Source organism: Austrofundulus limnaeus, unplaced genomic scaffold (genome assembly GCF_001266775.1).
Source record: "Austrofundulus limnaeus strain Quisiro unplaced genomic scaffold, Austrofundulus_limnaeus-1.0 Scaffold90, whole genome shotgun sequence".
In the NCBI taxonomy this organism is placed as follows: domain Eukaryota; kingdom Metazoa; phylum Chordata; class Actinopteri; order Cyprinodontiformes; family Rivulidae; genus Austrofundulus; species Austrofundulus limnaeus.
The window spans coordinates 1,087,080-1,108,432 of NW_013952492.1; the positions used below are offsets into that span (position 1 = coordinate 1,087,080).

At 40.9% G+C, this 21,353-nt stretch overlaps 1 protein-coding gene across 3 annotated transcripts in view; it reads right to left on the bottom strand.

Annotated features, from left to right (window-relative positions):
* Nucleotides 1-21,353, bottom strand: part of frmd4a (FERM domain containing 4A) — a 95,849-nt gene that overhangs the window by 57,952 nt on the left and 16,544 nt on the right. The window contains exon 1 of one of the 3 annotated variants that reach the window (XM_014012341.1): nt 20,524-20,767. The exons of 1 other annotated variant lie outside the window; for it this stretch is intronic. In XM_014012341.1, the coding sequence (XP_013867795.1) occupies nt 20,524-20,556 (33 nt within the window). In that variant the 5' untranslated portion in view covers nt 20,557-20,767. Of the gene's footprint in view, nt 1-3,989; nt 4,299-20,523; nt 20,768-21,353 lie in introns of those variants that run through there. One more of the 3 variants, XM_014012339.1, reaches the window with a different exon arrangement.

Sequence of the window (21,353 nt, forward strand, 5' to 3'; positions counted from 1 at the left end):
TCCATCCATCCATCCATCCATCCATCCATCCATCCATCCATCCATCCATCCATCCATCCATCCATCCTCTTATTCTGAGTCCTGTCGTTTCAGGCAGCAGCTTGAGCAGGGAGGCTCAGACCTCTCTCTCCCCAGCCACCTCCTCCAGCTCTCCTGGGTGAATTCCAAGGCATTCCCAGACTAGATGAGAGACAGTCTTTCCATCATGTCCTGGGTCTTCCCCAGGGTCTCTGCCCAGTTGGATATGCCTGAAGCACCCCTCTAGGGAGGCATGCAGGAGGCATCCTTGCCAGATGCCTGGACCACCTCAATTGGCTCCTCTCGATGTGGAGGAGCAGCAGCTCTTTTCTGGGTCTCTCCTGGACAACTCACCAAGGGACAGTCCAGCTACCCTGTGAGGAAAACTCATGTTGACTGCCTGTATTTGCGATCTCATTCTTTCGGTCACTACTCAAAGTTTTAGGTCATAGGTGAGGGTAGGAATGTAAACTGATAGATAAAAAGAAAGCTTCACCTTACAGCTCAGCTCTCTCTTCACTACAACAGTTCGGTACAGTGTTCACAACACTGCAGAAGCTGCACTAATTTGCTTGTCCGTCTCACGCTTCATTCTTCCCTCACTCATAAACAACCCCCTTCAAGATACTTGAGCTCCTCCAATAGAGGTAGAACCTCAGTCCCAACGTGGAGAGGGAAATTCACTTTTTTTTCGACTGAGAACTCAAGAGGTGCTACTCTTCATCCCAGCTGGAATATGGTAATAAAGACGATTTGACAGGCTAATGTAAAACAAACAAACAAACAAACAAACAAACCAGGTCATGCAAGAAAATATTCTAGAAAATCTTGGTTCTGAAAGCATGCCGATTCTGACTCTGCCCCTATATCAATCAATAACCAGATCTGAATTATTTAGCAAAAGATGAACTGATTACTTGAGGAAGAGGCGGAGCAGAGAAGAGTGAGTTATGGGTGGTGTGTGACGGTAAAAGGGAGGAGGTCAGTTTGCTTGTAATTGACAGAGCAGACTGATTATGTCACAATATTACAACGCAAAAACACCAAATCAATAGCCACAACACCACATCAACAGCAGCACGACACAAACAGAGTAATATAGTGTCCACATTCTTCACATGTTCTGACATTTAGATGCAGCTCTTGGAATCAGTGTGTCACAGTGTTTGTGCCCCAGACAGACTAAATGCTCTCGAAAACCACAGGCCCTTTGTAGCAGACCATTTCTGGCAAAGACATAAACCATGGTACTCTATTGCTTACAAAAAAAAGAGGAGACAGTGGTGCAAAGAGCAAAACAGTGCAGCTGTGATGGAAACAATCCCATCCAGCTGAGGCCTTTCTCTGTCAGAGGAGACCAGGGGGATGGGGAGGGAGAGAAAGGAAGCGATCGGGGGAGAAAAAGGAGCGAGGTGTGCTTTGCCTCCAGGCCGTCATCACTGAAAAAGATGCACGAGGAAAAGATTGGGAGGTTTCACAGTTTGTTGCCTGCACAAGGAGGAGATTCAATTAAACTACACAAGGACTGGATGCATTTTTAATCAAGCCGCCTAATTTCCTGATGTGACTGTCAGCCTTTGTGTGCGATGGCAAGGCTTCTTTTGAACGTGAAGCTGCCATCTTCCCCTCCCCTCACTGAGTGTGTCCTCCCCTCACAGCGCCGCAGATTCAGCAACACAATACAGAACAGCTTTGGCAGGAGCTGACATGACGTCACATGCTGGCATTTTCCAGCAACTAGAAAAGGATCCAAACAGGGGATACAGATCCTGTCTCTGTTTGATTCATGTCAGTGGATCCTTTTGTATCATTGGGAGTGTAAAGCCTTTAAAAAATGTGATCTTATTTTTTATCCAGTAATGAAGAATGATGTTTTAAATGCATTACAGTTCAAATAACTGGCCTTTATTTAAAATGCATTTTAATTTCAGCTCCGTATTGAGACAACAGAGCAGTGACCTGCTTTTACTTGTAGTAATAAAAACTCTAAAGGAACTTCTCTGCCTCTGATCCTTTCAGCTTCCCTGAATCATTCATATGCACTGGTGTGCTGATGAAAAAAAAAAATGCTGTGCAGCCTTGGATTTAGCCATACACTCTGCTGCTCCAGCCCAATGAGCAGCATAGATATGGGGCTCTGGGGGTTCCTCTCTGCTGGAGGATGGAGAATCGCTGTCATTATTCTAATGACCCTTAATATTTCTGTAACGACCCGAGTCTCACTCAGAGTCAGACACCCAACACTGTTTGTTCTTTCGCTGTTAAAATGCAGAATGTTGGTATAAATCTGGCAAAATGTGCATAATATTTCTGCCAAAATAACCAAGAAATGTGAAATGTAATTGGGGGTAAAGGTTCAATAATACCATTCTTGTGAACTGCTATGAAATTTTAATGATTGAAGCTGTTTTAAAATGACAGCAATCTGCTTTTAAGGTGTTTTTTTACTTGAATGAACCCACATTCAAATTGGATTATTGCCATCCTAAAAAAACACCCTCAAGTCTACAATTTTATAGAATTTATCCAAACAAAATTCCAAATTTCTCCAAAGGTTCACAAGAGTATCAAGTAAGACATTAATTCTTCATAAAATTTCCATGAGACCCCTTTTATAATTCAACATTTTGCTTTGACTTGTCTATTCCTAAAAAAACATTTCATAAAATTGATCAATTTCATGCTTTTATTTGATTAGTTGCTTCTTCTTAATTCATCCCTGGCTTTTTGTGTGTGTTGTGCGCATGTGTGTTGGATGTCATGTACACACACAACGTCACATGCACAAATGCTCATCAACCAGACTGGAAAGGTTGCAATCGATTTAAATATTTCTCATTAAAATATGCAAAGTGGGCAGAAACCCTCTGTTTCCCAGCTTCTTTTTTTTTGCAGTTTAAACAAACAAACAAATAAATAAATAAGTAACCTAATTAGTGAAAAGCTAATTTAGAGGAAATAATCATCACATTTTCCTTTCCATCTCACATATAAGACATGAATAATCTAAATCTTATTGTTGTCGTAAACATTAACCTTTATTGCCGTAGTCGTAACTCATCTATTAAACATGAAAAAAGGACCAAACCTTCATATTAGGCAAATAGGTTCGGGCATCAGATTTCTGCATAAATCAGCAGCTTTGCAGCTCTGCAGCAGTAGATTGAGTGCTGATAATGTTCGCTGAAAGGCATGGGATAACTCAAGAAAAAAGGACAGATTACGGTTGCCTCCAACACATGTCAGTCCCTGTGAACAATGTTAAAGAGAAAACAGCAGCTTAACGACCAAACTCATTACAGCAGCCGGGACATCAGTGCAGCCAGGGATTCTGGCGTTACTGAATGTGCAAGTGCTTATGCAAAGGTAAGACCACGCATGCGAGGGCGTGTGACATTTGTGTGTGCATGATGCTGAAAATACTTTCCAGTCCACAGGGGCTTCTATAATCTACCTCCAACCGAGCATCACGGGCAAAAGAAACATCACAGCCATCAGATTTTCATCATTCTCATTCATCTTTTATCCCTCGTTTCCCTCTTTTTACTTGAACACTTCTTGCATTCATAATCAGAACATCTGTGACTATCTGTGGGAAAAGAAAGAGCAAGAACCCAATACCTAGATTTAATGATTTGTAGCTTCTCACATAGCTAATACAAATTCCTCACTGGGCTAATTATGTGCTGAGTAATAGTTATATTAGTCCGGGTTAGGATCTTGGTCAGCTAACTTCTTCTCCAGATCTCCTCCTCTGTCACAGACTCACACACTTAACCAGTACATTTTTTTTCCCTGTGCCAATTATTGAGGGAACATCTGGAAGACACATGAACATATGTTGGCCTTGGGTCTCTAACTGCAATTAAACACAGGCAAGAAGATCTACAAGAGAACGAAATGGGCACTGACAAATAATAAGAATAAAAAAAGATCTAAAAATGAAAAGTAAATTTAAGTAAACAACTTACAAAAACATCCATAAGCATGTGCTCCAGGGTCACTTCTAGGTCTTCCAGCCGAGTTGAGAGAGTCATCCTGCGATGATTCAAGAAATTATCACCAAAAAGAAATGGTTTTGTCTCTTCCTCCAGCTTTGTATTATAGTATCGAAGCTTCTTTTCTTTTCCACCTTCCCCACCTGTACAATCTTGTAATTTTTGACCAAAGTTCTAAAGGTGTAACTGAATCATTTCAGCCACATAAAATCCAAGTCAGTGTTCCAACCATCTGTGACATATCTTCAGACAGTCTCTCTTTCCTTGTGCGAGCTTCACTTTCCCACTCCGTCAGGGACAGATTCCCGAACAAATGGCTGTAATCTAAATCCGATTAACAAAACATCACTCATAAGCTTGACTCTAAAAGCCTCGCAACATTTTGATTGGTGCTCCAAAGTTCCCCAAAAGCATTTGGGGGGGGGGGGGGGGGGGGGTCCCGTCAACATGTTTAAATGGTTCCTTTAGGCAACTTGAGACAAATGATGGGCATTCGGGACATGGTAGAGAACAGTAGCAGCTTCTAGATATAAGTTATGATCCGTGAAGACACTAAGAAGTCCCGGTCAGAAGGAGAGCAGAGTGGACCTCACTGTTCCTGTCAGAAGGACAAGTGGAGGCGATATAAAGCTTGATGGTCAACCCAATAGTGATGAAGTCACATGTCTCACCATTTTTTCTACAGTTTTCAAGGGTACATTTGGTAACTCGATTGTACCGTAATGCCCATTCCCTTTCCCCCCTTTCTGTCTCCCTCTTCCTCTCTGTCCTTTTTTCGGGTCTCTGTCCACAGTGGACGTCTTTGTCTGGAGGCAGAGCCTGAGGCAGCTGATGCACGGATCTGGGTGCTTCTCGGCTGGGGTCATCCTCCTCTAACGCTGGGCCTCTCGTCAATGGGCCTTTGTGGCAGCCTCATTAAGGGATGGCCCTGGTTGCTGTGACTCCCGTAGACACAGCGAGGGCAAAACAAAAGCAATATGGCCTGGGATCTATGACTGGAACTTATGTAACAGTAACAGGGAGGGTTGAGGCGGGGTGGTACTGGACCTGGCATGTGGGGTAGAGGGCTGATTGAGAAAGAGAAAGACGGGAGGGAGGACAAGAGTGCACAGTAGAGGGGCAGGGACTGAATGAGAGGAAATCAGAAGACGAAAGCAGGAGGGGGGAAGGATGTTGACAGGACGTTCAAAAAAGACGGGTTGTTTTTGTTTTTCTGGAAAGAGCAAGAGGAATGTGCCCTCCCCGCCGTCCCCTCTCTCAGTTAACACGACTTGCTAAAAGAAAGACACAGAAGGGTCAGACTGAAGTCTGGCTGCGCTGTGGCACAAAAACAGGATATGAGTGGAAGAATTGAGGAACTGATTACATCAAAGCAAAACCACGCTATTGTGAGAAATCAAAGCAGTAATGTGATTGATCCGCTTTTGCATGTCTTGTACATTAAGTCTAAATAAATTATTATTTTTAATATAATGAAGTTTTTTTTTACTTTACGAAAATAAAAGTGCAATAATAAAAAATGACTAATTTAAGTTGATGGCACAGGCAGGCTCCCTCTTAGCTTCACATTTAACCCCAATCTGGTCTCCTCCTGCTTCTGCTTAATTTCCCTCTCAGCTCATTCTCAGAGACATCCCTCTCAATCTTATTCCTTCCACCTTGTCATGCTTAACTCCTTCCCTCAGCCACGCAGACCCAGTGCCCCGATGACCTTTGCCCTCTCACCTTCTTTGGCTATGAGGTTGACAGGAACAGCCACTCTTCAACCTTATAGTTCAGAGCAACGAGGTGTGACTGAAGCTCCTGCACAGCCACAACTCTGTAGCACCCAGACATATACACACAAACATCATAACACACACACCATTTGGTGTTAAAGAGAGTACATCCATCAGTTCATTGTTGCCCAGGGGAGGCCTTCCCATCTTCCTTATGCTGTCCCTAATGCTGCCTGCTGTGAATATGTAACATCCAGTCATTAATAACTCAGAAATCTCCCTCTAATTCTCATCTGCGCATTGCTCATGCATAATAAATGACTAAAGACGGACAGTATATGGCGGCTAAGACTTGTAAAGAGAGCAGCTCATGGAGAATGAATGCTGAGAGGAGCGTTGAGAGCTGCAGGTAGATTATCCAGACTGGCATTCATTACTAGTGAACAGATTAACCCCCAGCAGAGAGGCAAGAGAGGACAGCATGTCCCAGTGTGACTCGGTCTTGGTACAGTTCACATATAACCCAGATTTCTATTTCATAATCTAAAATGGTATGTGAATAAATAATAAGTGGCCATCTTTGGGGGAACTAAATGCCATAAATCTTCACTGCATAATTAGAAAACTACTCCAGCCCAATGCAAAGAAGCACATTTGTGCACAACTCTAGTAATCCTTTGTCACAATTATACATCTTTAACATGAATAAACACAAAAACAACACACTTGTTCATAAGATTCACCACCTCTACATACAATCAGCACAATATTAGATTTAAAATAATTTGTGTGATGCCGTACCCGAAGGTCCGAGATCTGTTCCCATTGTTTGCTTTCACCAGTTTCTCCCTGAAACCAGACTGTCTCGCTAATCCAGAAAGGAGTACCGACGCCACAGCTGTGACCATCGCAGCAGATCAAACAGTGCATCTCCCCACTAACAATCCTTTCTGATTCTAATTTTGATTCATACTAAAAGCTCCGAGGACAGTTTCCCTCTCTACATCCAATTTTCCAAGAGAGTACAGTGAGTGTCAGCGTGAGACTGATTGATCACAATGTCCACCTGGGGTGGAAATTAGGTATGTGTGCTAAGCAAATTCTTGGAGGTTTTCCCAAGTCATCTCAGATTTGTGCACTCACACACACACACACATACACTCATGCACATGTAGACACACACACAGAGGGTATCCACGCAAAGCATGTTGATAAAGCTTCTTAAGCACCTGTTAGCATCTAACTGTGAAAAGGTTTACTGCCTCTCTTTAAACTGGAGATGGAGGTGTTCGACTCTGCAGAGTGCAACACTAGAAAACCAGAGTGGTTAACTGATCTAAAAATGTTTGTATTGATCCGCTGAGTATCGTGTTTTATGGTCACACAGCTTCATCTGAAGAAAGTGGTCTTTAAGTGTACTTATACTTACTACTGAGCATATATGTGTATTTTTTTTCCTCGTTTTATGGCTTCCAAACACTGACTCTTTAATGCCGGCTTCACAAGTGGAAGGATAGCAAGTGCAGATAAAAACACAATTCTGCTAAGTTATTCTTTGCTCTGTTGTTGTAAATTCTGCTGTGTCATTCTGCATCCTAATTCTGTCTTGTCGCATTACAGTGAATGACATTGTGAAATGTGTTGTGCGTCTTTCAGTTCGAGCGCGAGTGTGTGTGTGAGTTTTGGAATGACGTGTGAGGAGGGAGGGAGGCAGGTGCACTCTAACATCTTCTGTCATTGTTGCTGCAGTGAAAGTCACCTTGGGATTCATGGAGTCACATCCATCCTCAGAATAGAAAACGTATTTATTGAAATACAGGAATAGTAAAAGAAATTGTTCCAATTTTAAAATAATAATAATAATAATAAAAACAAAAATACTCAAGCATCTTGTTTACCTGTGTGTTCCCTGTGCTGCACAAGCCCCTCATGATAGAGGAAGGTGCATATGTGGTAGGCTCAGAGCCTATAGAATACGACAGAGGCATATTTTAGAGGCTGGTTGTATGAAGGCGCTGGATTGAGTCACGCTCCAGCATTTTCTGCCCCAGTAATCTTAGCCCACTTTTCCCAGTGCTGAGGAGGCTTCCCTGCCTACACCATACCCAGAAATAGACACAGATACTTACACACATACCCATCAGCAGATGAAAAACATGAATTTTCCAACAAATTTAACAAATTAACTATGTTCGGAAGGCAGTGTAGGCCTGCATGACTTTTAGGACTATGTTGTACACGAGTCACAATGTTCCCAGACAATTAGGAATCTGGTATTTTTACATTGTGTGTGATAAACATTTGATGATATTGTTTAAATGTAATTGCTACAAACCAGATCATTGGGAAAAATAATATGCAATTGGACTCTCTCGCTGAAAATACAGGACACCAAAAGCTGCAGAGTTTACATGCTTTAATGGGATTTTTTTGTAATGATTTTGTATTCTAATACTGTGAACAGTTTTCCCAATATAATTGAAATTTACATTTATAAAACAAATTCAGTCTCCAGAGACTTGCTGGTTATTTAGGTCAACTTGTGACAACTTCTGATGACAATTTGAGAAGAATGGCTAAAAGGTTCCTGAAAATCGTCAATGTTTTTGTTAATTAGGTGTCAACGATAGCCATGTGATGTGAGTATCAGTCACATGGAGGCAGGGCTTAAAAGCCTGAATTTTGCCTGAAACTCTCAGACTGAAGAAGTCTCTTGGAGGAGAGGCGAAACGTTTCATTGGAGAAGAACCCGTCCAGAAGACCTATACAATTTTTTTCTTTTTGATTTTTTACCTGGATTACTGAGATGCATCAGGACCTTCATGCAAAATAGCTTTGTTAAGTCTTTGCTTCTAGCACAGTTCTAAATCCAGGATGCAGCTGTTATTTTAACTTCTGTACACCTCTCACCCTGTTGTTATTCACAACTTTCCATGTTTACAGACATTAGATGATTCGGAGCCCTCAGGCATGCAAAACATAAACTAAGTATGTGCATAAATAAAATACAAACTAAAGAGAGGATGCACCTGCGCACATCCCCCAATGACATGCACTCCGACTTGCGCTTCTTCCTCGTTTGAGTCAGCCAGCATGAACTGCTTACTTTAAAACCTTTAACATGCATGCACACTTTCCCCCCCTGGGGGGGTAGTAACCCAAGCCAGTCTGTCCCGGATCCACCTCCTGCTGCAGGCATGGGACTAAGCTGCTTGTTACTGTACAGATGGGCCCCACACCTCTGACAGGTGCATCGCAGCTCCACTGCTTCAACCAACTTAATGCTGAACGACTCTGGCAGATTGTCTTTGTTAACGCTCAGAGAGGAGGGGGGTGGGGAGGGTGGTACACCTGAGATTCTAGGAAAAGGGGGCTGTAATTTGAGGAGATCATATCCCACCTCCTGACATTACTCCAAACCACTGTTCTCTTTGTTCTAAAACGCAAAATGTAGAATCAAATTAGTGAAGCGTGTGCACTTTTATCAGACATTGGTTTTAATTGTGTATTTCTCCTGTCCTGGAGTAATAGAGGGAATCAAAGTAGGATCTTAAAAGGCAGCAGGTTTATAAAGGGAGGTCATTTTTAACCTCTTGAGGCTCCGCCCCCCCTGCCTAGACAGACCAGTCACCTTATACACTCCACTTGTCTTTGTCCTCACTGCATCTTCATGTCTAAACTGCATCACCTGCAGCTGATTTGATTAATACCAAGTTGAGGTCTTGTCCCTTGGTATTTATTTATTCACATTTCCCCCCTTTTTCTGCAGGAGTGCAAAAGAGAAAAGCTCAAATTGGGCTCATTAAAATTGCAGGAGGTGGGTGATGTATTGAAGAAGGGAGCATGGAGGGTAAACCTAGCATAACTGCCCCTCCAGGAGACAGCAGGAATAATAGGATGGCCACTCGGTCACTGACACAACTCATAATTAATAATCGAGCTCAGCCTTTAACATATGCTTCCCCCCTTAATTCTCATTGTCCCTCTGTGTCCCCCACCCCGCAAATCTTTCCATTTTCTCCATCCTGGTTTCACTTGTTTTCCGCACTTCTGAATTTCCCTCTGTCTTTGTCTCTTTCTCGGACAGCCGGAGGAGCAGAATGAGGTCATTAATTATATCCCCACCAGTCCTCTGGTCGCCACGCAGTCCTCCTTCCCCGCCTGGTCCTCGTCGCTTTTATGTCTGAGAATGTTGTCATGACGGATGAGAAGAAATGTGGAGTTGTCTGCATCTGTTGGGGCCAAACCGACAGCACTCACACACAGCAGCAGCCAAGCAGCAGACGACTGCCCATTACAGCCAAAGGTCTCTGGTTATTGTCTCCATTTATCACAAAGGCTACAATAAAAAAGAGAGGCTGCTTGAACCAGGTGGTTGCAAATCTTAAGCAACATCAAGATTTTAATTTCCCATCCTGAATGCTGACCTTCTAGATGGTCACTTACAGCCACAAGGGCCTTTTTCTACTCTTTACTTTGTCTGAAGATTTACAGGAAGACAAACAGTACCTCACATGGTCTGAGATATCTGTTCGCCTTCACTTGGTTACTCGTGTTGAGGCTCATTCTTCACAGAACCCTTAAGAAATCACATAATCACAGCACACTCTGGTGGCCGGAAAGTAAAAACATGAATCTTATTAAAGATCCTGAATAGAAATAAATCTGCATAACGAGACATATTTATCATTTTAAAATGACTTTCATTCAAGGTCAACAGACACGATGAACTTGGTCTACATTTTTAATCAGTTTCAGTTATTTTGTACATAAATGGCAAGAGAATAGGAAAGTTATAAATATACAGGAGAGATAAAAGCCAAACAGGACAAAGATACCTTGCCAACAACAAATTAATTATTGAGTTACTTAAACATGTTAACTCATAAAACCTATATAACAATCTAAAATATATGTTTTCTAAAAGTGCTAACAAGCACTCATTGGAAAATAATTATCATTGTTGGTCAAACGTTTACATAAAGATAATTCAATGTAACATTCTGAAATTATTTATTCAAATTTCCAGCTAATATATTTATTCATCTGAAATTTTTTTATGTAGTAGTACTAAAATTTTGCAAAAAAACTCTGGTACATGACTTGTATAATAACTAAGATATACAGTACATATACTAATATTTAGCAAATATTTCATGATAAGTGTCAACCACAAAGGTCCTACAATATATCCGTGAGGAACACCACAAATGAATTTCACTCCTGAAATTTTGATTAACAATAAATAATCTGCCACAGTGATCTACAAATGTCTTCTAAGATTTACAATTTGCTGATGTAATGTCATCTGAGTTTTTAGGTAACTTTTTCTTTATTTGTTTGTTTCTACTTGGTGAACAGTAAGTAACATTTTAAAGATGTCTTATGTCTAAAAACCCCAAAGCTATTTGTAGTATTGGTATAAAATCAACAAACATATTGCAATTATTTTTCAGCAGTTTAGAAAATACAGCTGCAAACTATTTTGCTTTAGCAAGTTTTAAGTGAACTTTTGTAATTGCAAACAAGAGCTGGAACTCAGCCAAGTTCAAGGTGAAAACCGTACATCTGCAACATTAATCTCTGTCACACAAACGTATATTTAAATTGGATATGTCAGACAGCTTTCAAATATGTAAACATAAACATAGCAAACAGCAAACAACAACAGATGCTGCCGAAAACGAGACACATCCACATACAAACACCTCTAGACATGTATTAATGACCTTAACAACAATGGCAGATGCTCACATCTGCTCAGACTAAAACACACACTCATACATGTGCAGGCCCAAATACACACAAGACTGAGTTATAAATCTGACACACGTCACTTCTAATTGTTTTAACAAGCCATAATGAGAGCAGTGAGGGTCAGTGAGACACTTAGGATGATGTAAGTATTCCTGAGAGAATTGATGAGCATCAATCTGGCAACTGTGATTTCATATTTGGGTTTAATTCAGCGTAATGGCAGCTGTCGACACATGGGAAAGAGGTGGTAATGGGAGATTTGGCAACCACGATACAGTGTTCATATAAAATAGAGAAGGTGTGCCCTATAAAGCACATTGTAAAGTTAAGGAGCATGAAAAATCCCTGATTCCCCTGATGAGGAGAAACATGCTCAGGGAAATGACTAAAGCAATATGCTCACTTTTACAGGAGCATGTGTCTGTTTTAGACAGATACATCTAGTAAAAATCCAGAACCCATTATTTACTGCTGTGGTTTTCACTGAAAATACCCTGAAAAGCACTAGTAAAAAATAAAAATAAAAAAGAGAAACACGTCCATAGACCCACATGCCAACAACAAACAGATTTATTCCTCACTCATCCTGGTGCCACCATCATCTGTCATGCTGTCTAGCTCATCTTCCAATCAGTCATCCTTCCAAGAGCCCTGAACCTGTTTGCTCCTGCTCTGGTGCTGCAAAGCTGACTACATCAATAAGGTTGTGTGGTGGCAACCAGTGTTCCCTCTAAGCTGTGTGCTTGCGCAGTCGCGCAACGCTCACAAGTTCTCCGCACACACCAAAACTATGTAGCGCATAAAATAAAATCCAACCTGAACTGTACATTAAATAAATAATTTATTACAGCGGGTAAAATAAGTATTGAACACGTCACCATTTTTCTCAGTAAATATATTAGGTGCCAATGACATGAAGTTTTCACCAGATGTTGGTAACAACCCAAGTGATCCATACATACAAAGAAATCAAACCATAAATGTCCAGAAATGAAGTTATTTGTAATAATGTGGAATGGCACAGCGCAAAAGATCGAGAGAGGAGAAACGACCTGTCACACAAAAAGAAATCTGACCCTGGGCAAGTCAAAGTTCTTATTGGCAATAACTTTAATTGCTGGATGTTTGGCCACTAAGCTGTTGACCTACAGAAACTGTGGCCCCTGGAGCAGTTTAGTTGAATAGCCCTGCTCTGCAAAAACTGGAGAAGTGGACAGACAGAAAAAAAGGTGAAATTTAAAGTCCCTGATCATACTTGTATTTATTCTAGTGTCATTTTTGAAGAATGTTCATTTATAGATATCATTCATTAAATAAGGAGCAGAGGAGGACCAACATCCAGACCAGAGGAGGGCCAACATCCAGACCAGAGGAGGACCAACATCCAGAGCAGTATCCTCATACCTTTTCATACAACATTGCTACACAACTCATGAGAAAAATTTTTTTTTTCATTGTAAGTTGGCCAAATTACTTATATTAAATAATATAGGAACATAAGCTATGTTTGTAATTTAATTATTTTAATAAGGCATGTTATTTTTTGTAAACTCAGGTATTAGATGTGATACTCTTTTGGTGACAGTGTACACGTCTGATGTTGCTCACGGTGGTCCAAGGAATTCTCAGGGAGTTTGTGTGTATGCTCAAAGACATGAAAAATTAGGGGGATCATTGGTGGCAACATATGGTTCCGTATGTCTGAGGCTGCTGCTGTGCATGTAGGGGTTGTGGAGCATGTAAATGAAGCAGCATGCATGCTCACAGTATGCGCTCCTGGATGCGAGCATTTTGAATAAACTCTGAAAGTGTTCAGTGTCTTTGTCTCCTTGAGCGGATGTACAGTATGTGTAAACCGTAAAGGAGACATTAGTGCACCCAAGCATGAAACTTGTAAACGGGAAATTGGTACATGGTGTTTGGATTGGAGATTTTTTTAATACATAAATTAGCTACAGTTTACCAAGAAAGGCCTTTCTGCTTTCGTTTTTGTTGCAGCTAACTCAGAGAATATTGCCATGATACACATGGAAATGGTTAGTTGCTTCTTTTTTGCTCAGAAATGTTATCTTGCGGCGGTTAAACCCCAAATAGGTGCCCTAGTCATCCTGTTGTGGCTATTAGCACAAACATACACTCCTTTGTGGCTTCAAGTCTGCTACTTTACTAATAACACTCAAAAGAACACTAAGGCCAGAGGCACTGCAGCCAGGGACTGAACCTGCGTCTCTGTGGTGTAAGAGGAGAGAAGGCAACCTTGAGCTCCAGGCTGCATTTGTAATTGCAGCAGAGCGAGTGTATACCTCAGTGCATGCAATCAGGTCAGAACTGGAACAGAGCAGTTGCCTCTGGAGACCAGCTGTAAGTATAAATGTTGTGTTTTTGCACTGTTTTTTTTTTCTGTTAATGTTGGTTTGCTTTAGCGCCAGCGCAAATCTGTCATTACTTTGACTTCCTCCCCTCTTTGAAGTTAACATCTTTCTTTTCTTTCAGGATTGTGTTGACAAAGGGGCTTTTATTTAGCAGGGCTTTCAAGCGCTGCTAAAACGTTGCTGTTTGGAGATTTGGGAAGACAAATCAAGGAAAAGGATGGGATGGCAGTAAAGCAGAAAAAAGACCAAAAACTATGGGTCAACTTGTAATTTTACAAGAGACCTAGCAGTAATATTAAAGACACCTACTCATTCATTTTCAACACAAGATGATTTTAGTTCAAAACTTTGGCAGTGAATATGTATTCTGACTATTGTCCAATTACATTTTTTTTTATTCCACAATCTTTGTAAGGTTATTAGAATACTGAAAAATGTTTTTTTTTAGTTTTTTTTTTTGAGATGTCACATGTCCACTACAGTGGACATCAGAACACCGTACATGTGAAACTGAACCTTCATGGCCATCAATTAATCCCAAAGAAAATACAAAAAGTCAAAAATACGAATGAGTTTAACATCTGTATAATTGTCAATCATCACTTTTTAAATTTTTTGCTTTGTAGTGCTTATTTGGTGAGAAACTTTAAAAAGTAATTCCCTTTATTCAAACCTAACACTGCGCACATCACATGTTTTACTTTTGCAGTCAGTTCTGTGACACCTAGATGTATGTGTTTTATCCACAATCCTGGAAGATGGATTGCATCATTGTGTCTCAGAGCTGCAATTGGCTGTGGTGTCTACACAACTGATGCAGAATAGACAAACACCTTCAATCCAGTTGGGTATGGGTTGCCCGGAACTGGCACACCAGGTATTGACTGGTAAATAGAACCATTTGCTCATCAATGCATACTTTTCTTGTTCTAGACAGACTCAGATATCCTATCAACACCAATTATACATCAATAGCTGTTTTTTTTATCAACAATTTGAAGTAAAATAGTCTCTGCTTCTGAGAATGACTCCCTTTCTTGTTCTTTAAAAAAAAAAAAACAGGGCAAAATGAAGGAAATACAAATGTCCACTACGGAGGACATTTTTTAAATGATTAAATACTATGCAAAAATAAAGTTAAAATAAGTCTGATTGTGTTTTAATGTGTTTAATAGAGACTTATATAAAATATACAAACATTTAAGTCAAAATTTCTTCAGTAAAAAGTATTATGCATTTACATTTCCGCTTACCTTAAAACACGCTTTCACCGAGGGACACCACCTAAATGAGGAAGAGAAAGATACCAAAGCCCCACCCCTACAAATTTGGTATAATTGAAAAGCCCTAAATGTCCTCTGTAGATACCAAAAGGAGTTGATCCAGTAGTATGAAGTGGGTGAGAGATAGAGGACAAATTTGAACTACTGGTAGTCAGGAAGTTAAGTACTGCTATACCTTTAATTTGCAACAGTGTTGATTCTATTTAGATCTACTGATCTAATTATGTATGGCTCATTTTGAACCGTACCTTCTTTGTTTTGTGCGATACTACTAATTTTCTGTCCATCAAGTATCTGTGTTGTTGTTGTGTGTCTCTCTGTGGACATTCATGATTACATTCTAACACAAAACATGTAACTTTCCAATTACCATTGTCTTTAAACTGAATCAGCACACACAGAGACTAAAAACAGTCTCTTGGGACCATCTATTCTATGTAATTACACAGATAGAGTCAACATATATAATGGGACTGCTTCAGGCACTTTAATGTGAAGTGTATGAGTTTAACACTGCAACACCAAACTGAATGCATTAACTGAAGCATGGTGTTACAGTGAAATTATCGTTATCTTTCATTTGTGTGCATTCTCGTGGAAATTATTTGAAAAAGGCCTGCAGACTGACGGCAGCCAATAAAGTGGAAAATTTGCGCCGCACGTTTCCATGACGACATCCTAACATTAAGCACACTGCTGGTTTTCGTCTCTGGTGGCCAAATTGCTTTCTGATTGATCTTATCTTTCAGGCCACTTGAAGGGGACAAGAGGACATTAAGCACGCTTACACGCATACATACACAAGCACACACTCGTGATCAGAGATGACATATGGACGACAAGAGACGCCTTCAAACAGGAAGTGGAGATGCGCAGCAGAGGAAACTCTTTAAAGAGTGAAATCAGAGAAGGGGTTTATAAATGGCACCCCGCTGATCTTATTTTACTCATCAAATAAACGTTCCAGCTTTGCTTTAGACTTATTTTGCCTCACATGACAGATACAGATATAGATATAAAAGTGTGGACATGACATGATTTATTCCCAGTGAAAATCCATGTCTGGAACAGTTTTACTTGCGTAGTAGGTCAGAAGCTTGTAAAAGCTGTTAATGATAATTAGTTTTGAAAAATAATAACGGTTTAAAACAACCCTTTGCTCATTTTTATCAGTCTAATCATGTTATATGACTCAGACATCATCTCTGAGAAATTTGCTCCTCAAAATGAGACATTACAAGTTGAAGATCTTTGGTTCTATGGCTGCAAACAGAACAACATGAGCATATTGGTCAAAATAGTCATAAAACTAAAACTAGTGGCTTCTAAGATGAATAATTTATCTTTTTTCATGTTTTGTCCTTAATTAAGACTAACTTTGACAGTGTAAGTGGTAGGCTAAGAGGACAGCTGGGAGATACATTTGACAACCATGTGTGTCTGTGTGTATGTCTCTGTGTGTGTGTCTGTGAGTGTATGTCTGTGTGTGTCTGTGTGTATGTCTGTGCCTTCTGTATGTGTGTTCACATGATGTGCGTCATGCGGTTTCAGCCACCAGACATCCCCTTTGTTTGCTTTGGCCTTTAAGAGCTGCCAGCTAACCTGCTGTGCTTAGAAATTGTGTGTGCGTGCGTGTGTGTGTGTGTGTGTGTGTGTGTGCGTGCGTGCGTGTGCGCGCGTGCTGCCAAAGACTGTTCCACCTTGTGCATCAGACCCAAAGCCCACCAGTTCTGCCTTTCGCCCCTAATTACTTTCATCCAAACAGCGAGACAGTTGGGACTGTAGGTCTGGTCACTTTCCTTGTGGCTCTTTTTCCTGCCCTGACCTTAACTGTTACAGCGGTCAGTGAACCATGGACCTTTTCCTGGATACCTTAGCACCGCCTACCGCATATGGTGCGCACAGTGGTTTGTGGGATTATTTGGGGGCAGCTGAAAGAAAAATCAATGGTGGGACAGGTTCTCAAACTTTAAAGATCAAACTGCTGCACAGCTTCTAATGTTTTTATTGTTTTGTTTTATGATGTATCAAATTTTAATCAGAAAAAGGACAAACTATAACATTTACGTTGAGATTTGAAAAATCAATCTGGAGATGCAAAATAGAGGTAAGATTATACTGTTGTGCAATGATTTCACAATAAATATAATGTAATAATTACTATAGTAACTCACAATATCTAAAATATTGCCAGAGAAAATCCAGGTTTACAGTGATCATCATTAAGACCAGTAGTGCTGAGTGACAAACATAATTCACCTGTAATCTTAAGGCAGGCCGACCTATGATTCATTAAATGCTGAGTGCAAAAAGTCCTTTTGGCCACTCATCAAATTTGGCTAAAATTTGAATTCAATGTGTTTTGCTTTGTTTTAATGGTGCTAATGGATTTGTTACTGTGGTCTGTAACCATCTGCATGCTGTCTTTTATTGTTAATAAATAAACCATGTACAAATATATACAAGGTTTACTATTGTAAAACTTGAACACTATCGTCCATACCTATATTTGAAATATAAAGTGGCCAAAGTGATCTGTAGTTAGAAAACTTGACATGTGTCCAAGATACAGGCTGCTGGACACACACAGGCTGCATACAGAGACTGAACATGAGGATCAACAACAAGAGTAAAAGAAGTGACAGATGAGTCTCTCTGATTAGACTAATACAGCATTGATAGAGATAATCACTAGATTGCTGCTCTCTATTGATCCACCTGCACACAGGAGCTGATTGGATAAATGATACACAACACACACACACACTAAACGATGAGTGTGCCATGAGAGCACACATGTTCTCGAGAGAAGACTTTATGAAGCTTCAGCTCCTTGTCCTACTGACCTATATGCATATATTAAACACAAAAGGGGATCCCAGTGGGAAGCTCTTTGCTTTTTTTAGTCTTTTTGTTCAGAACTACAGTTTCTGGATGTAAACAAACCATTTAAAAGTTTTAAATGTCTGATGTCTGAAGACATGTCCTGATTTGAATAACTGCAGTAATTGATCATGGAATCACATCAAATAAAGATTTAGAAACTAACATAGATATGTGAGTAGAGCTGACACCAGGGGTATTAAACATTTTCTCTCCACAGATTTTATTTGCTGTGAGCAAGAACTTACACTGCACTTTTTTCTTTTCTGTGCCTGTTGACTTGTTTTAGTCTCATGTGTTACTACACAAGGACACAAGGCCAACACAGATTCACAGTTGACTGAAGCGTTTTTTTAATCTAAATTTTCTGCCTCAGTGCCCATTACTGTCATATTAAATAGAAGAAGATAATAGAAGAAGGAGACAACTTTCAGGGGTGACATAGAAAAGAAAAAATACTTAAAAAGTGTAAAATGCTCTTTGTTGCGTCTTTTTCAGCAAAAAAAGGCTAAACAATGTCAGCAAAACAGAAGTTAAAGAGGTTTTGTTGCCCCTTGAGATGTAGAGGTAAAGCTAAGATATTTAGCCTAAACAAATATTAAAGTCTTTGTAACCCTTTTTTTCCCATCCCTGATGAAATCAGCTGCAACCTTGCTGTTACTAACAGATTGAAATTCAGTACCCCCCCCCCCCCCCCCAAAAAAAAAAAAAAAACCCTCAAAATTCCTGTCCTCACGTGGCACATCCTTTCATCTCTGAAGGCTGGAGAAAGTGCATTAAGAGGAGATTATTCATTGCAATGTTTGGCAGACTCCTCGCGTTGGATCGTCATGCTGTGATTCTAACAAACTGACTTTGATGCCAAAGCTGAGAGACTCTGATCAACTGTCAGGCATGGGAAGCTCAATGTGACCGATGAAGATAAATGAAAAAAAGTCGTTTAGTTATTAAAAAAATGACTTGGCAAGATTTGCTCTTTGGCAAATCCGGCCAGAGTAGCAGACGGCACAGATATGACAGACTTGATTTCACGCCGTATCTTGGAAGCCAAGTCTATCAATAAACAGTCCACGGACACTTCTCTTTGGATAAGACGACGAGCTGATGTGCTAATTCAAATTGCGCTGCTCTTATGACCTGCCAAGGACAAGGTAAGGTGCAGACAGCTGGGCAGATGACCCAAACTCTTGGATTAAATGTAAAAATCCCGAATTGCACTGGAGAACTGCAAAAAAATCCCAAGAGTAAGTTTCAAGAGTAGAAGTGAGAATGAGGGAGTCATCACCTCCCACAGCTTTCTGAAAAAGTCAAGCATTCCTATAGATTTTCAAATGCTATTTCTGCCGGTTTGAATAAAATCAAGCAGGGTTTACGAGAATGGAGGTGGATTTTATTATCTGAGACTGGTAGAGGGTGCATCAAGAATTTATTTAGGGGTGTCTGGGTCAGTGACAGTGAGGATAAAATAAGAAGGGAAGGGGGATGGGAGGGAGGAATAGATAAAGCCAGGTTGCTAAATCATTTTTGCCCTTCGCAGACAGAAGCGGCTGAGGGGAGAGTGTAGATAACCTGAGAGAATATCCACATGGAAGAAAAGCATATTATTTTACCTTGCCTTGGAAACCAACAATTTCCTTATAAATATTGATAACACCTTGGCAGCTTCCAAAGTCTCACCACAAACCCAGCAACTCTCACTGTAAAAACAAGGCAGACACCTGCTCGTTCGGACAGAGCGTGCACATAAATGAAGATAAATTTTCCAGCATGCTCCGAAGTGCTCGGCGCACACAGACAGTTTACTTCTTTTATTACCTTTTTTTTTCTTGTACGTGACACAAAAACAATTACTGCCGGGCAGATGCTGAGCCCAGCATGCAGTCTTACGAGCTCCCATGTTGGGCAGGGATGTGTGGACCTAATACAGGCGTTCATGTATTACAAGAACAATAGTGAATCCCCACTTTCAGACATTCGTCCAGTTCAGTGCGGAGTCTGAAGCCAGTCCCTTGCGCCTCTGTCTCTGCTTCTTTTAGTCACTACCCTAAATCAAAACGCCAGCAGCTTGTACTGAACGGAGATGGGTACCACTTTAAAACACTGAGTCATTCTTCCAGAGCAGCCCCTCTCTAGTCTTGTGCACACACACTCTCACACACACACACACACACACACACACACAAAACACAAAATTTACACACAAGACACAATGCAGAGAGCTGAAATTGAAACTGGATTTTGGGTTTACCATTTTTTTCCCCTCCACTCACTATCTGACACCTCTTCTGTCTCCCACTCATCAGCACTCTCGCCCCTAGCAACGCTGCTTGCTTGGAAACTTCTCAGCTCGAGTTCAGGCATCACCACAGCGACAGCGGCGCAGACTGATTTATTTCCAGCAGGTTTGCGAGACACCTTTTCACATATGTGGGTTTCAGAGTTCCCTGAAAGAACCCAGGGTTGCGATTCTCCATAATCCCCGATGGAAACTCACCCGTGTCCTCATTGGAGACAGCAGTCCCTCCATGGCTGATTGGGTTGGTTCCGGTGGACCTGAGCCCCCTCGGTTGTATCACTGTATTATCCCAGTCCACAAATAGATCCTGTTAGAAACGCTGTCTCATCCTCGGAGCGAACATCTCTTCTTCGGCGCAGCTCTCTACCCACCCAGAGAGCCCGGCACACTGACAGGCACACAGTGAGAGTCTGTGTGTACTGTGTGTGTGTGTGTGTGTGTGTGTGTGTGTGTGTGTGTGTGTGTGTGTGTGGGCATACACAGCAGGGAGCAGGAGGAAAGGAGAGGGCAGTGCCAACCTGTCAGTTGTTGTGGGATCTTCCTTTACAAAGCACTGTGGCTTTAATGTGCAGTGTCCAAAAGGTCTCTCTTCTTCTCTGCCTTTCTCCCTCTGTCTAATCTCTCTCTCCACTCCGCCTATCCCCATCTCTCACTCTCCTCCACTGCCTCCAGCTACACTTGTTCCTTTCAAAGTGTCAAATATTATCATTTTTTTGGTTCCCCTAACTACTTTCCTTGTGTTTTCCTGCTCCTCGTGCTCGTCCCTCCTGTCCTTCTGAGTTCCATTAGTGCCAAAAATATGTATTTCTGTCTGTGTAAGATGTATATGTATTGGGATATGTAAGGTGATATGCTAAGTGATATCTTATGTCATATGTTATACATCTTACATAGACAGAAACACATATTTTTGGCACTAATGGAACTCCATACCATAGCGCGTCTTTGTCAAACCTCTTGCGGACTGTCAACTCCTTGTTCCCGCCCAAGTTGGGGAGGGAAGCAGTGTGTGTGTTGGAGGGGGGGGG